This window comes from Typopeltis vanoorti, chromosome 14, assembly GCF_054136105.1.
Source record: "Typopeltis vanoorti isolate ZY-2024b chromosome 14, IOZ_Tvanoo_1.0, whole genome shotgun sequence".
Lineage (NCBI taxonomy): Eukaryota > Metazoa > Arthropoda > Arachnida > Uropygi > Thelyphonidae > Typopeltis > Typopeltis vanoorti.
Window position 1 is genome coordinate 7,542,601 of NC_143562.1, and position 17,849 is coordinate 7,560,449.

At 35.4% G+C, this 17,849-nt stretch overlaps 1 protein-coding gene across 2 annotated transcripts; it reads right to left on the reverse strand.

Moving 5' to 3' along the window:
- Positions 1-1,079: 1,079 nt before the first annotated feature.
- LOC150099151 (uncharacterized) lies at positions 1,080-11,855 on the reverse strand. Of its 2 annotated transcripts, none has more exons than XM_090403825.1 (2): positions 11,719-11,855; positions 1,080-4,182 (listed from the first exon to the last, which is right to left on the reverse strand). In XM_090403825.1, the coding sequence occupies exon 2, from the start codon at positions 3,776-3,778 to the stop codon at positions 2,384-2,386; it is 1,395 nt and encodes a 464-aa protein (XP_090259951.1). In that variant the 5' UTR covers positions 3,779-4,182; positions 11,719-11,855; the 3' UTR covers positions 1,080-2,383. The 2 variants fall into 2 exon arrangements, with proteins under 2 accessions (XP_090259951.1, XP_090259952.1); XM_090403826.1 differs by lacking the exon at positions 11,719-11,855 and adding an exon at positions 10,732-10,904.
- Between the last annotated feature and the right edge of the window lie 5,994 nt (positions 11,856-17,849).

Sequence of the window (17,849 nt, forward strand, 5' to 3'; positions counted from 1 at the left end):
ACTCCTGGCATTGGTATAAAGCATAAAAATGCCATTGTTTCTATACCCAGCATTATCCCCTCTAGACTCTACTGGGTTCAGCGTTACCTGATGTCATCCCCCTTCTCACACGTACCCATTCCCACAAGAGGCCACCCCTGCTACCATCCACACTGACTCATTCAGAACAGCAATCTCTCCAGATGCCTACGTTCTTCCTCATTCAAATGCAGGTGGTCTCTTACATAGAATTCCTCTCTGCTCTCAAACACACTCCAAGCATCCACATATTCGAATCCTCTCTTCTGACACATTCTCACTATTATGCCATTCAATATCACCGCTCTTCTGCTCAGCTCGACATTACCATACCTAGGCAACACACACACACTATCTTTCCTCTCTGTGTCTTCTTTCGTACAGCCTCAAGCAAGAATCTCATATCTCTTGCTGCCCTATTTACACCACCACTCAAGTCATTTGTTCCCACCATCACAATCATCTCATCCACCCTTTCACCTCTCTTAATTGCCAGAGCCACACTTTCTATCATTCCTCCTGGCAAACACTCCTCACGCATCCTATCTTGAACACCACGGATCATTAAGTCCCCATACATTACACCCCTTACCACCATATTGCTCGATTGCTCATATGCATCCTTCACTCTCTCTTGTAACAGTTTCTCTCTGTGCTCCCCTACTTACCTGCCTTCCTGACATCATTCTATCTCTAGTCCCTGTGCTCCCTTGCATTCCTCTCATTCTTTCTCTCCTGCTGTTTCCATTCTTTCCTCTTCTATCATTCCTATATCTGACACTCATTCCCTCTCTTCCACTTATCCTATTCTCACCTCTTCTATCATCTCTAATCCTTAAGCAGATGCTTTCTTATGTGTCTTTTATTTTGTGCTTTATCATAATAGCAACTGCAAGTATAAAAGGGAACAGTGAACTTCATTACTCAATTAATGCAGTTAGCCACTGTATTAGGGAACTCATATATATCTTGTACGAATATTCCATCAAATGGTGGTATTTTACTGTAAGCATCATTATGAATGGGCATACTGAATACAATTCATTATTATAAAATATTAGTAACAATCAAATGACTTTTATTCATGATTTTTGTATTCACCAAAACTTGAAGTTATCACTTCCAGATATTCAAAAATATCTGAAGACAATAACATATTTTGGAAAACAGAGATGAAGCTAATACTGAACGAGTATGCTTTTAGATGCATGAAACAGAAACAAATTTATACATATTTACAAACAACAAATCACTTGTTTTAAAATAATTTAAACACCCCATTCATTTCCAATTTGCCATTAAAACAGCATGATGTTAATAAACTTCTCAAACAAATAGCTGTTGACATTTATCAGTCATTTCAGATGAAATCTTGAGTGTGCCATATGAGATACAGATTATGAATATTATGAAAGTTTTACACAGGTTGGCAATAAAGAGCACAACAATATTGAGAAGTATAAGGTTACCTCATTTATGGTAAGTCTTCAAGAATTATAAGATACATATTTTCAGTTTACCTTAAACAGGTATATAATTGACTATTCGTTTTAAAAGGAAACAGTTGTTCTACTGTATCTTATTACACCTGGACTTACAGTACAAGTATGATCATACAGTTTCTTTGATAGTAACCTCTATGTGCAGATATAAATTACTGAAGCAATATCATCACCTCTGGAATGCTGGTTATGAGGAGAGATTAGAGGGGAATAGAAATTACCAAGCTAAGTGAATAGGGATTAGGCAAATGATATGACAGATACTTAAGTTATGAGGGAATTTTATCACATTAACAATGAATGCATCATTCATAGAATGTAGGGCGAAACACAATTCCTGAAAGTTTTATAAGTTAGCGTAGTAAAGAAAGGAATGTGGAATGAATTTTCTATGTAGAGAATGATATGCAGATAGAAGACTTCATTAGGGAGCAAGCATAAAAAAATTTAAGGCACAGTATGACAAATGTAAATAACCATAGATCTGGAGATTACAATAACAAATGTTTCTCATTTTGTGTTAATTCTTTAGATTTTAAAGAAAACTTCATGAAACAATTTCCACAACATTTGAAAGTAAAAAAACTTTCAACGTTGTTTAGATCTCAAATAATCAAAAATAATTTCCCACAATATTTGCAGGGAAAATGTTTTATATAATGTATTAACAAACTTAATTATGTAATAACATCAATTCCTGTACAATACACCTCTTAAAATGATATTAAGGAAATGATGATGATCAGAATAATATTCTACATTATTCTGATGATTAATAATAATAATGGAGGATCCTGTCAGAATAATATACAGATGACAATGAAGTATTTAAATGTTCCTAGAAATTTCACAAATGAAATGTCTCATTTGTGTGATCTCTTGTGTCTTTTCAAATCAAAAGACCTTGAAAATGATTTCTCACAAGTTTCACACTTAAATGGTTTCTCATTAGTATGAATTCTTGTGTGTATTTTTAGATGTGAATTTTCTGAAAATGACTTCCCACAAGAGACGCATGTAAAGGGTTTATCATTAGTGTGAAGTCTTATGTGTACTTTAAGATTGGAAGCTTGAGAAAATGATTTACCACAAGTTTCACAATTAAAGGGTTTCTCCTTAGTGTGAACTCTTGCATGTCTTTCAAGGCTAAAAGAACGTGAAAATGTTTTACCACAAGTTTCACATGTAAAGGGTTTCTCATTAGTGTGAACTCTTATATGCTCTTTAAGATGATGTGAGTAAAAAAATGATTTACCACAAGTTTCACATATGAAGAGTTTTTCATTATTGTGATGTCTTGTGTTCACTAAAAGATTAGAAGGTTGTTGTTGTTTGTTGGATATAAAATTTTTTTCATTAGTGTGAACTTTTACATGTCTTTTAAGATGCTGAGCATAAGAAAATGATTTCCCACAATTTTCACATACAAAAGGTTTCTCATTAGTGTGAATTCTTATATGACCTTTAAGATTGTGAGAATAAGAAAATGCTTTGCCACAAGTTTCACATATAAAGGGTTTTTCATTAGTGTGAAGTATATTGTGTCTTTTAAGATGCTTGGAGTATGAAAATGATTTCCCACAAGTCTCACATGTAAAGGGTTTCTCTTTAGCATGAAGTATCGTATGTGCTTTAAGACAGGAAGCTTCCAAAAATGACTTGCCACAATTTTCACATGTAAAGGGTTTCTCATTAATGTGAACTCTTACATGATCAGTAAAATGGTGAGAGTAAGAAAATGATGCACCACAAGCTTCACACACAAAGGATTTTTTATTAGTATGAAGCAGAGCATGTACTTTAAGATTGGAAGCTTGTGAAAATGATTTGCCACAAATTTCACAAATAAAAGGTTTCTCATTGGTGTGAACTCTTAGGTGTCTTTTAAGATGTTGAGAGCAAGAGAAGGATTTCCCACAAGTTTCACATACAAAAGGTTTTTCATTTGTGTGAACTCTTAAATGATCTTTGAGATTGTGAGAGTAAGAAAATGATTTCCCACAAACTTCACATATGAAGGGTTTCTCATTAGTGTGAAGTATTGTGTGTCTTTTAAGATGCTTAGAACAAGAAAAGGATTTCCCACAAGTCTCACATGAAAAAGGCTTTTCTTTAGTGTGAAGTTCTGTGTATGGATTCTGATTACTTGAAAATGATTTGTCACATGTTTCACCATTGAAAAGTTTCTCATTCGTGTAATCCGTTTCCTGCATTATAAGATCACTAGGGATGAATATGGTTTTTGAAGAATCAAACATTATTCTAGGTTTGAAAATGATTCACTCAAAGTTTGAGAGGTAAAAATTACAGGTTCTCTTTAGCCTGAATTCTGCTATAAACATTAAAAATTTGAGGTTGCTTCTTTAAACTATTAAATGATTCAACAGAAAAAAATTCTGATAAGTGGAAAGCAGAGTAATATTGTTTCATGACTTCATTATTTTCAAATTCCTAAGCATTTCACATGTTCTCCAAAAGGCTGGCAATATTATACGTTGTTTCATATTTCCTCAATATATATGCCATTTACAATTACATCTATCAGATAAATAATGTTCCACTTTCTAAAATGAGAGGATTATTTAAAATGTGCAGTAACAAAAGAGGATGATAAACAGGCAAATAGCTAGGTCTCTCTCTCCACACACTTGGATCAATTATCCTGAAAGCAAGAGAAATAAAAAATCAGGTCAATGTTTACATAATATCTGAAAGAATATATTCACTAAAAATTTATATTTAATATTATTATACTACCAATTATATCACTGGTTATATAATATAACCCAATAATATATTAGCATGGTTATATTATATTATTGTGTTACTGGATTATAGTGTAATCCATTAACAGTGTGGCATTAAAAATACTATAATATCACTATAAAACAAAATTTATTAATAATTAAAAATTATCTCTCTATTCATCTGATCTCATAACTATGAAGGAAAAAAAATCATCATATCATTGTTTCACAATACTAAGAAAACATTTACTAAAATTTATTATTATTTTCTTGACCACAATTGGAGTCACAAGACTCTCACCACCTCTCAAGCAATGCATCCCATGTTCCTATCACTATCCATGCAAAAAAAGTAACTCTTTTACTCCCTACTTCCAGGGATGACCTTTTGTCCTCGCTCCTTCCCCTGAAAAAATTCTACAATTGTACAATGTTAATCCAATAATAACCCTTCAACAGCTTAAATGGCTCAATCATATCCCCCCCCACTTTGTCTTCTACGAACCAAACCTGCAGTCTGCATATCCTCAGTTTATCCTCACAGTTAACATTGTACAGGCCTGATATCATTTCTGCTATCCATCTCTGCACCCTCTCCAAGGTTACTTCATCTCCTTCAAATCCCAGTGACCAGATCTGAGCACAGAAATCCAGACATGGTCTGATCAAGGCTATATACAATGGGACTACCACCACCCTTTTATCTCTCATGGTCTTTGTCAATATTGCATCAATTCTCTGAGATGTCCTTTGAACCTTGAATTTCTATTTACAATCAACCCCAAGGCCGCTTGTTTCCTCCTCTTCTTCCAGTATAACTCCACAAAGTGAGTCCGAAACATCTCATCTGTGGATCTCAAAACCTTACATTTAGCTATATGCCCATTCATTTGACTACCTTTAGAGCTTATTCAAATCTCTTCAAGAGCAAAGGCATCAGCACTGTTACTACCCAGGCTGGTTTCAACCTTTATTGAGGTATGCTTAAGTGCAGGGATACCTCTCCAAAAACTCTGAGTGATCTACAAGATCACTCAGATCCCATCTAAATCTCGGTGAGTGACCCTAAAGGATCACTACTAAGCTCATTACTCCTGACCTAAATCACTCCAGGACAGAGACTCAGCAGTGGTTCTACCCAGTGACAAGTAAAACCCTGCTACCAAGTATAGCCTCTCTCTACTTCCCACGAAGCAAGCAAATCCAATGATGGGCATTAATACATGTCATCAGTCAGTGGGCACCAAACCCAGAAGAAATACCAAGGTTACCATTTTTTACCATTAATATTACTGACAGGATGGGTGAAGCACTAGTGTTTTTCATATTCCCCTTTATCTGTAATGAGAGTTGTTTGGGAATGGGAGGTTTGTGAGCAGTTAAGCTCTCCCTCTGAGGGCAGTTGTGTTAGCTGTGATCAGTTGAGAGAAGAATAGCCTTTGGTCTTTTGTGTTTGTAATAATCAGTCTCATTGTAATTGACAGCTTGTACGATTAGTGGGTTTGAATGTAAACTTGACTTCACGAAAAATTTTTCTGCAAGATCACGAAGAAGGGAGGAGATGTATGGAATGCCGGTTTCTCAGTGAATCTGTGAATTTCTGATGAACCACAGTGCATCCAGGATCATCCTAAGGCATTTGTTTTGGATTCTCTGTAATTTCGAAATGGTTGATCTTGAAGTGTGACTCCATGCTGGTGAGGCGTAAGTAATGACTGGACGTATTACCATCCGGTAAAGAAGCAATTTATTATGTAGGTTCAATTTGCTCTTGCAGTTGATCAGTGGGTAGAGCTGTGCTCTTACTTTGGAAGATTTGGAGCCAATGATATTGATGTGCTTGTTAAAAAGGAGTTTCTTATCCATTAATACCACAAGATATTTGGTCTCTGATTGCCATGGGATCTTATGACCAGAGAGCAGGATGTCTTCTTTGTTGCAGACCTTTCTTCTTGAAAACAACATGGCTGAGCTTTTGAGGGGTTCACTTGAATCCTCCAGTTGGTGAACCAGTTTGCTAGCTCACTGATACTTCCTTGGAGTCTAGTAATTGCTAGGCGAGGGCTGAGCGATCTAGCTAGAATAGCAGTGTTGTCGGCATAAAGGGCTGTAGTAGTTGTTCTTGAATTGAGAGGAATATCTGCCATGTAGAAGAGAACCCTGAGGTACTCCAGCCAGGATTTTGTGCCTTGATGACACAATTCCATTGAGTTTTCCTTGCATGTATCTTTCATTAATATATGAATATATGAGTTTCACCAGTTTAATTGGGATATTGTTTTCAATTAGTTTGAAGATAAAGCCTTGATGCCAGACCTTATCAAAGGCCTTGCAACATCCAAAAATACAGCAGCAGTGTGAAGATGCCAGTTAAAACCATGAGTGGTATGTTCTGTTAGTCAGTGAATATGTTGCACCGTGTTGTGAGCTTTGCAAGGTAATGCAGAAGTCATATATTTCTCATATACAAGTAGTCATAAGGTGTCACACCTTATTACTAAAATACTCTGGATTAGAGATGGAAGACGAAAGTTTTTTTAATTGGTTATACTATAAATTAAAGATGACAAGAAATTATATTCTTGGTTTCATCCTTTATCCAAGAAACTAAGAATATCACTTCTTGTCATCTTTAATTTATAATATAATCAAGTGAAAAAACATTCAACTATTTTTCAATACATGGCTGGATGAGAATCCTTGGAAGATGAAAGCATGGTTAGCTTGTTATATAAGGACAGAGATTTTTTCTTGTAGACTAGCAAAAAGTGTGTGTTGCCATAGGAGGGTACAAATTCTTTTTGTCAACAAAGAAGTTTTAATAAGAGTCGCAATACCCATTGTGTGAATAATGATGATTGTGGATGTTAAACAATAGCAAATGATAGGTGGAAATGTCCAGCTCTTCTTCTACCTGCTGTCATGATTCCAGGTCAGGTGGCCTGTTTCAGTCTCAGCCCAGCATTTCATTGCTATGTTACATCTTCTAAATATCTTTTAAATAATAATTCTGACCATTTATTTCCTTTCCAGAATTTATAATAATAATAATCCATCCTTTGTTAGTCATTTATATCTCTAATATCTATTGTTTCTTTCTGCTAGAACATTATTACTTTATAGAGTTTGGGTTGGAGTTTATATATTTCTTTTTCTAATTTACTGATACAATTATGCTAACTTTTCCTGTGAAGTTTTCTTGTCTCTTTTTTTGGCTCTTTTTCTTCTTATGTCATATCGAGTAGGAAAGACCACCAATCAGAATGAGATAGTTAGTATAAGGCATCAAAATAGGGATGGGACAAAAATCAGCTTCTGCAATTCATGTATACAAATGCTAGAAGTATTAGGAACACAAAGGAAGAATTTTTGGCCTTGGTTGGCACTTCCAGACCACAGGTTATTGGCATTAGTGAAACATGGCTGCCAGAAGATAACACAGCTAGTGGGATTGAATGTGAAGGGTATGGTGTGTTCAGGAGTGACAGGGAGAATAAAATGGGGGGAGGTATGTTATTGATGATAGCTGATGAGCTACAGCCAAGAAGAATAGAAGTGGAACTGCAGGATAGAGAAAAGAGCACATTTGAGGCTATTTGGTGTGAGATTGAAACCAGCAGAACAAAATATAGAGTTGGGTGCTGCTATAGACGAGGTGATGGAATAGATGGAGATAGTATGCATAAGCAAATAGAAGAAATGAGTGGAAGGAGGGTAATTATTATGGGAGATTTCAACTATGGTAACATTGATTGGAAGAAGGAGAGGACACATGGGAGGAAGGAATTGGATTTTATGTGGTTATTAAGGGATAACTATCTGCGACAGCATGTAATGGAAAAAATACTAGGGGTCAGAGAGTGCTTGACCTGGTAATTGCATCTAAGAATTTGGCAGTAACGAATATGATCACGTTGCCACCAATTGGTGAGAGTGATCATAGGGTCTTGACTTGGGAGGTAGCTAAAGGTGTGGAATTTACAATTAAGACCGAGTACATTTGGAATTATCAGGCTGGTAAGTATGACAAGCTTAGGGGGATTGATTGGCTCAGTGCCATGGCATGTGCAACTGCAAGGGCTAGAAGTTGATAGTGCATTGGAGGTGGTTAAGGAGCGTTTGCAGGAGGTAATGGCTGACTGTATACCTAGAGTCCGAATAGTAAATCAAGTAGGGGTTAAATGGATGAATAACACCATTAAGCTTGAGCTGCAAACAAAGGAACAACTATGGAGGGAATTCAAGGAGAAAGGTGACCGACAGTCACATGAATGGTATAAAGTGCAGGCCAGAAGGGTAACGAGCGTGGTAAGAAAAGCAAAAAAGGATTACGAAAGAACATTGGCCATGCAGGCTAAAAAGAATCCTAAACAGTTTTTTCAATATGTTGCAAGTAAAAAAAAAAAATGTATATGGCAGAATGATTTTAAAGAATGCCGATAGTAGAGAGGTAACTGAATCAGTTGATATAGTTGAATTTTCAGTACCCTTGACCATTTTGTTTAATTTGAGTCTCATGTCTGGGTTAGTCCCAAGGGGGTGGAAAGAGAGAAAAATAGTTCCACTGCATAAAGGAGGTTCCAAGACTGCTGTTGTAAATTACTGACCAATTAGCATATCAGGAATCGTTATCAAGGTCTTGGAGAAATTAGTCAAGAGACGAATACAGGATTGGATAGATGAAAATGGGATACTGTATGGGGGACAACATGGTTTTGTGAAGTGTAGATCATGTCTCAGTAACTTCCTCACGTTTTATAACACAGTGACGGCTGAACTGGATAAGGATAATGGATTTACAGTGATTCTACTGGACCTTGCCAAGGCCTTTGATAGGATACCACATGGAACTCTAATCGGTAAACTGGAGCAGATGGGGATGGATATAGGGTTGGTGAGATGGATAGGAGGGTGGTTAATGGAGAGATATCAGAGAGTGGTTTATTCAGGAGTGGAGTCCAAGAGAACGGCTTGTGACTAGTGGGGTGTCGCAGGGTTCTTTCCTTGGACCATTACTTTCCAGTTTGCTCATTAACGATATAGGAAAGGATCCGAGAGGAAGTGTTCACTTGTTTGCTGATGATGCAAATTTGGGTAGAGCAATTGTGAATGCACAGGATGTCAAAATTTTGCAGGATGATTTGGATAGTTAGGAGGACTGTGCTAGAGAAAATGGATGTCAATTTAATGTCAATTTTTTGTAGTGAAAAGATTAGCAGCAGTATATCACATTGGTGGAACCGTACTCCAGGAGATTGATGAGGCCAGGGATTTGGGAGTATTGGTGGATAGGGAGTTGAAGTTTAGGAGGCACATTGCAAAAGTGGCTAAATCAGCTCATCAAATCACTTGGTTGCTGAAAAATACTTTAACAAGCAGAGACAAACAAGTTATTGTTCCACTATATCAAGCCTTGATAAGACCCCATCTAGACTACTGTGCCCAGATATGGGCGCCAGGGTTTCTTCTTGATGGGGAGGAGGAGGTGGAGAGGATCCAGAGACGAGTGACCAAGATGATAGCAGGTCTGTGGAATGAACCTTTTGCGAACAGGTTGAAGATTAGTGGGTTGCAAAAATTAGTTGATAGGCAGAAAAGGGGTGATATGATTGAGACATTCAAATTACTGAAGGGTTTCTATAGGATTAATCTAGAAGATATTTTTGAGAATAGGACTAGTGGTGGGAGGACTAGGAGCCATACATGGAAGCTGGGCAAGAATGTGGTTAGCAGGGGTGTTAGAGCTAAATTTTTTACTTGGAGAGTGGTGAATGAGTGGAATAAGCTGCCAGAGTCTGTTGTGGGTGCTATGACCGTGAATGGGTTCAAGGCAAGGTATGATAGATACAGTGTGAATGTCGAATAGTTGTTCTTGACATGATGTTAGGGCCTCCCTTGATGAGTCTGTCGACTCCTTGGAGTTGCCTGAAATAATAATAATAATAATATTTTGTCTAGCAGTTTTCTTGGGGGTAAGCCTGTTAATGTGTGCATTTTTTTAAATCTTCAATTATATTTTATTTATGTTTTCTTAGTATGCATTCTTTTTCTCTGTTTGTAGTAAGATATTTATTTATATATATGTTCATTGCGATTTGATTTTGTTTCCTTTATCCAGTTTGGTATTACCCAGTATTGTGAACTCCTACATCATTTATTAATTTTGCTAGTTTATTATTGGCTATCAAGTAGTCATTTATTCTTTTTTGATCTCAAACTGACCAGGTAAATTTATGATCATGTGTTAAAAAAAACAACAACTTTCAATTATCCTTAAGTTATTGTAAGATGTAAATTCCATTAATCTTTTCCCATTTTCATTAAGCCAATTATCTTCCCAATTACTCTGTGCAGATAATATTGATTAATTATCCTTTCTTTCATTTGTTACCTGCTATTAGTATAAAATCATTTGGGTTTATTTTATCTAATATGTTCTGTAATGACATAAAATATTTGCTTACTTCAACTTTACCTTCTACTGCGGACATATGCTCCTATAATTTGTTAGATTATTTCCTCGTTTTTATCCTTGTTTTTGATTAATCTTTCACTCCAACAGCTGTAACTTTGTATATTTTCTTTTCAATCTTTTTTTTTTTTTTTTATCCATATCATTAATCCGGATCTAGCTCTCTCCTTTTTCTTTCAACTTCACAATATACCTGTATATAATGTTCTAATGAAATGTCCAGTTAATAATAAAAATTATACTAAGAGTTATTAATACTTTGTCCTTGCAACACAAAGAAGTCACCACAAACATAATTAATTGATGTAGAGAACTACAGATGAACATCGGTTGGTTGCAAAATATTTTGCATGTCAGTAAAACTTATTTAGAGTCATTAAAACTTGTTTCCTTTTGCTTTTTTTCTCCCCACCTGCTGAATAATCATGAATATTTCTGAAAGTTTTTATTCAATTGCGAAAGCAAATCGAAAATGTTATTCATTTTCAGAGACTACTAAATTAAAAAAGAAATCTGAATGCATAATCCGAAGCCTCCCTGACTTTAAAAACAATTCATTTCGTGACAAAAAGAGATATAAAAACATCACAAGCAAATTATGATTGAAGTCTGCTGTTATTTCTTACTAAAAAAAAAAAAAAACTAGAGGATTTCGAGCGGGGGGAACGAATAATTCTACATTCAATATCCTTGAATTATAATATGTTTTACATTACATTACTCTCACAAAGTAAACAAGCTGTATAGTATCACGTGTGCAATTAAATCCCAGGGATGAACAAAAGTTGAACGTAAACGTCATCTCGCTCCATTCACACTTTCATTGGTCACTTTTCATAGGATAAGAAGAAAGCCCATGGTAACAGCTGCGGAGAACACACTGGAGCGCAGGGGAGTTATACTGGGTAATACCCCATATAATAATGTACTGCAGTTGCCAAATACGCGAATTACAAACTGCTAACTGAAATACTCTTACCTTCGTTGAAATAGGTCAAGACACTGCATAAAATTTATCATTCAGATCGCTTTGTTAAAACAACCGACATACCAACTCTTCACCAACAAAAAGTTAAGCAAGTTTGAGCGCGGTTAGTAGTGAAGGGCAGAATCGTTGATGCTGTTGGCACACTCTCCCTCGATGAGTCTTTGGACTCCCTGGAGGTGTCACATAATAATAATAATAATAATAATAATAATAATAATAACAACCTTCCTTATGAGAAATAACCAAATAAATTCTGAAAGCTTGCATCTTCGTTAGAAGATAATGACGATAACAATATATGTTATCTTCATTATCTTCCATACTCTGCAAAAGCTGTTTTTTTCCAAAAAAAACAGCTTTTGCAGAGTATGGAGCGGACATCGCTCGATGAATGTAACGACTCCAAGGTCTATAATAATAATAATAATAATAATAATAATAATAATAATAATAATAATAATAATACATTAATCAGTGCGGACGCTATCGGATGGACAAACTGGGCATTTGCCCAGGGAAACAAATTTTCATAAATTTATACCAAATTTTCAGGCGTATTATTAAAAAAAAATTTTTTTTAAATTTATATTACACGGTGCGAGTTTATATTATATAGATTTATATTTATATTTATATAAAATTTTATATATTTTAACTATTTATATTTATAGTTTATATTTATATTACGTGGCACGCAGTGCTGTGACTAACTTCATAGGGAAGTTGACAAATCTCGTCGGGATACGGAAGAAAACAGTTATCGGGGGTTCAATACTGTAAAAGAAAAGCGGAAAAAGACGCAAATATTAAAAAAAAAAAAAAAGGAGTGGTTCCTTGAGTAAATTCTTGAAATCAGATAAATTTTTTAAAGCTTTAAGTCTATCCTTCCAACGTGAAAGAGGCTAAACTGCAGTTTTAATGATGATCTCTAGAAAGAATTCAAATTTGTTAAACTGACAAGCTGTGTAGTGATGGAACAAAAGTGGTATGCCAACGTTTTAATGTCCATTTTTCCGTTGCGCATGGAGAAAGAAGCTACAACATCTACCTGGCCAGAAACATAAGGATGCTGAAAAGACTCTGACTTCAGTTAAAAACATAAGCTAGTTTATGGGGACACGTAATGGTGATAATGAAACCGATAAAATTGCAGCAAGTGAAACTCTTGTTACTCATCATACCGTGCGGCACGGCCAGAATTTTTGAGGAAATGACTGCTCGTCGACATTGATAAATAATATTTATGAACCAAAATTTTCATCAGCACGTACCAAATCAGAAGCAATAATTACCAACGTTTTATCACCATACGTATTGGTCGAACTAATGTAGGATTTGAATAAATCAAAAAAGCATCATTACAGTCAGTTTAGATACATCAAACAAAAAGGACATCAAACTTTTTCCAGTCGTTGTGCGATACTTTTTGCCAAATTGTGGTGTTTAAGACAAAATTATAGACTTTATTTTCTTACCTGTGAAACATTTGCCATACAGTGTGTTATGTTCAAGGAAGTGACAAATTTGCCTTACAAAATATGTTGCTCTGTATGCAGATAACACGAACACCAATTTTGGTGGTTACAAAAGACTTGGCAAAATTACGAGGATGATCTGAAAAGTTCTCGGCCTCGACCTGAGATGACAAAACTATCGGCAAGATTTTTTTTCTAAGTTCGTACATCTGTCATAAGCATCAGTGTGAAATTGCAAATCATTCTATCAAGTAGTTTGTTTTATTCAGCTGTCTGAAGCAAAATTGTCTGTATCCCTTCAAATGGATAAAATTGAGTATCTTGCGGTTATAAAATTCTTCGTAAAAGAAGGTTTAACGCCAAAACAAATCTCCTTCATTTTCTCTTCCTCTCTTTCGTATTCGACAATTAAGAAATTGGCTGCCGAGTTTAAATATGGCTGTACCAGCCTTTAAGGTGATCCACGTGAAGGACGTCCAAAAAGTATAACAACACCGGAAATCATTGATCAAGTGCATGATATGGTATTAGATGACCGGCGAGTCAAATTGCGTGAGATGGCTGAGATTATACGCATTTCAAAAGAACGTGTAGGATATTTTGCATGAAGAATTGCAAATGAAAAAGATTTGCGAAAGATGGGTGCTGCGCTTTCTCACAACAGATCAAAAACTCACTCGTATGAAAATCTCTGAATAATGCTTGGAGTGTTTTAACAAGAATAACTGATTTTGTGCGTCGATTTATTACTATAAATGAGACTTGGATTCACCATTTCACACTAGAATCCAAACAGCAGTCAAAACACTGGACAGAAGATGGTTGTTCAGCACAAAAGAAGACAAAGTCGGTTCCATCAGCAGGAAAAGTCATGGCATTGGTATTTTATGATGCTTAAGGCATTTTGTTTATTAATTGTCTTGAAAATGGTAAAACAAAAAAAAAAACGGAGAATATTATTCCGATCTTTTAATTAGACTAGAGAAAAAAATTCGTGAGAAAAGACACTGGTTTGCAGAAGAAAAAAATCATCTTTCATCGGGACAATGCACCTGTCCACAGAGGTTTTGTCAATGGAAAAATGAAGTGATCTGCACTATGAATAGTTGGAACATCCACCCTATTCCTCAGATTTGGCTCCCTCTGACTTCTATCTCTTCCCACAACTAAAATTCTTCCTCGCTGGTCAGCGTTATTTTTTTTTTTTTTTTCGAATCACCAGGTGATTGCAGCTGTAGAGGGGTGTTTTGCAGATCTTACCGAGAACCACTATAATGGCGCTGGAATAAATGTCTTAAGGAAGTTATGTTGAAAAATAAAAAGAATTTTGAAGCTATAAATTCGTTTGTTCAATATTAGGGTGATAACTTTTCAGACTATTCTCGAATGTGTGGCAAAAACTGAACTGAAGAGGCAGATAACCGTATTGGTTGTAGGGAACACATTATACATAATGTCTCTAATGTGCTGTTGACAAATTAACAATTGATATTGAAAGTTTTGCAGTGAAAGTATTCAAATAGTTTAATATTTATTATTATTAATATTATTATTACATGACACCTCCAGGGAATGCAAAGACTCATCGAGGGAAGGCACCTACTCTAGAACCCTTCACCATTACAACTAGCTGCAACTACACCAACACCATCTACCGCCTACCATATATAAACAGTCAGAGTTGAAGAACTAAAAAACCTTTTGTGACTTTCCAGGATTACGCTAAATTGTTAGAGCATGAATATACGAGATTTTTATCCTTGGGTCCATCAGTTGACAGAATTTTATGCATGTTTTGATGGGCTTCATTCTTATTTTCTTTCTCAAGAAAAATGCCCCGTTATGTTGCAAAAATTGTTTGAAATTGTGATTGTCCTTTGCAAGAGATCAGGTGTCTATGTTCCAAACATGCATTAGCTTAAATGAAAAGATAATATTCCAGCTACAGAAGTAGCCATGAACATTGAAAACCTTGTAAACAATTTAGAGCCCAGAAAAAGTGAAGTGTTTGTATCTACTAATATCAAAACACAACTGAAAGTGTTAGTAGATTCAAGAGAAATTAATGAAACTAAGTTTTTTGATGTAGTTGGGAATTTCTATGACACCAGCTTAGAATATGTCAACAAGTGGAAGTGCTGTTTAGGAAACACTAAGAAGTTCAAGTGGGTGCTACTAGGAAGACACCTGAATGGAAAGAAATACAGGACAGCCTGAATGGGGGGAACTCATCACACGCACAGAAACAGAAGAAAATCGTGTATTCGATCAGTGGATCCTCATAAAATCTATGAGGATCCACTGATCGATACATATATAATCTATGAGGCAGTTGGATACATGGAATAAAGAAAACATTGCTGTATCTGAAAGATGGGTGCAGGTTTTTCCTGAAATGAGCAGTGGCAGTCAGTGAAAATTTTAAGTGGGCGGTGCTGCATATACAAAATAAGAAAAATAATTATTCATTTTTTCCTAATCAGTAACCAATTTATTAATAAATAAATTTACTTATTTAAAAAATTGCTTTGTTAAAAATATTTCACCTTCACCACGAACACACACCAATAATAAAATTTACGTACACAGAAATAATGCGAGCAAGCAAACAATTTATCTGTAGCGACACTGCTCAGTGAGCAGTATCGAATTCACTTGTTACTTGCAGTAACAAGTGCAAAGGAATATCGGTGAGTCTAGCTGAAATTGGACGAACGTGATAATTATGACACTGCGCGTTAGATCGAAGTGCATTTGTTTCGTGTAACGATAACTGAGAAAGTATAATTCATTTCATATTGTCAACAGGGACAGTAATCATAATTCAGCCTTGTATCTATAATAAATAAGTAATTACTGTATATGTTATTTTAACAAAATAAAATAAGATTCACCAAAAATATTTCACCCTCACCACGAACACCCACCAATAATAAAAGTTTCTTATTTCCGAGAAATAACGCTTGCAAGTACACTTTATTTGTAGTGACACTGCCTACGACCAGTGTTGGATTCACTTGTTACGTGCAGTAACAAATGCAAGCGAATATCGGTGAGTCTAGCTGCAATTGGGCTTAAGTGATAATTCCGACACTGCGTTAGATCTCAGAGCATTTGTTTCGTAATCTAAAGCGTTAATCGAACAATTCCAATGATTATCTATTCAATCAATGTCGAAACATAAGCTGTAACCTTTAACATGTTCTATTGCATTTATATAATGTTGTAAGTATTGTTATTATTTATAAACACAAACAAATTTTAAATTTTCCGTTTTTTTCCTTGGGGGTGCTGCAGTGGCACAGTGCTTATGTACAAGCACTGTGCCACTGCAGCATAATTGTGCGAAAAACGCCTAGACTTTTAAGACTTTTGTAATATTGTCGAGTTTATTCTTTGTCTTCCGGAAAATACAGCACCCGTTGAGAAAATATTTTTTGTTATGAACAGTATGTGACCAAAGGACAAATCTAGATTAAGTGTGATCTAATCCACTGTTTTAATAATAAAGCGTGACACCGTTTGGCTCCCTGTATATGACCACATGCCTTCTGTATTACTTCCACCTTAGTATCACTTCTGAGTCTGTCTCGATGAGATCTCAATAAAGTCGAAACCGATTTGGGTACTGGCCCTTCCCATGATGCGTAGCGTTATCCATGTCCGTAAGGAAAGTGCTTTGAAATATGAGATACCAAGGCAATCGATGTGAAGTGATTAGCTTTTATATACAAGTAGTCCTTTCGTGAAGTGACTCCATGCGAACGTTTTATTACTTATACCTGGATATAGGATGAAACTAAGAAAATAATTCCTTGACATCTTTAATTTATTCAAAAAAAGATTTCAGTAATGTGACCACCAGTTTAACACAACAAGTTTCGTATGTCGTTTGACTTAACATCTTCAGGGGTTACAGGTAATTGAAAGTTTAAACATAAGAAATGAGAAATTACTCAAAATAGTCCATTAGATGTTGTTTTTATATTGTTTTTGATTAGCTTTTATATACAAGTAGTCCTTTCGTGAAGTGACTCCATGCAAACGTTTTATTACTTATACCTGGATATAGGATGAAACTAAGAAAATAATTCCTTGACATCTTTAATTTATTCAAAAAAAGATTTCAGTAATGTGACCACCAGTTTAACACAACAAGTTTCGTATGTCGTTTGACTTAACATCTTCAGGGGTTACAGGTAATTGAAAGTTTAAACATAAGAAATGAGAAATTACTCAAAATAGTCCATTAGATGTTGTTATGGTAGTCTAACTGTTCATCAAATTAAAAACTCTGAATGTGGTATCTAACATACATTAATGAATGCTATGTTTGAACACTGCTGGATGTTGTCATGTTCTGTTGTTCACGTTCACTCTGTCCGAGGTCTGACTTAGGCATATTTTTTTTATGAATGCTGACCAAACTTGGTGTAGAATTAGGCTCTGGTTGATTCTAAACATATTTTCAGTTTCCTTGAAGTTTCTTGTGAAACAGTTTTTTCAATATAAGATATGTTCGTTTTATGACAAAGAACATTATGGCCAGTGGAAATTGTGTGGGATGCTAGGCCTGATTTGTGTTGTGCCCATTTTTGTACATCTTTTTGATGTTCTTTCATACGAATTTCCCCGTATCTTACCATC

Excerpts from the sequence above, each read along its gene's own strand:
- LOC150099151 (XM_090403825.1), bottom strand. The coding sequence starts at position 3,778 with ATGTTTGATTCTTCAAAAACCATATTCATCCCTAGTGATCTTATAATG.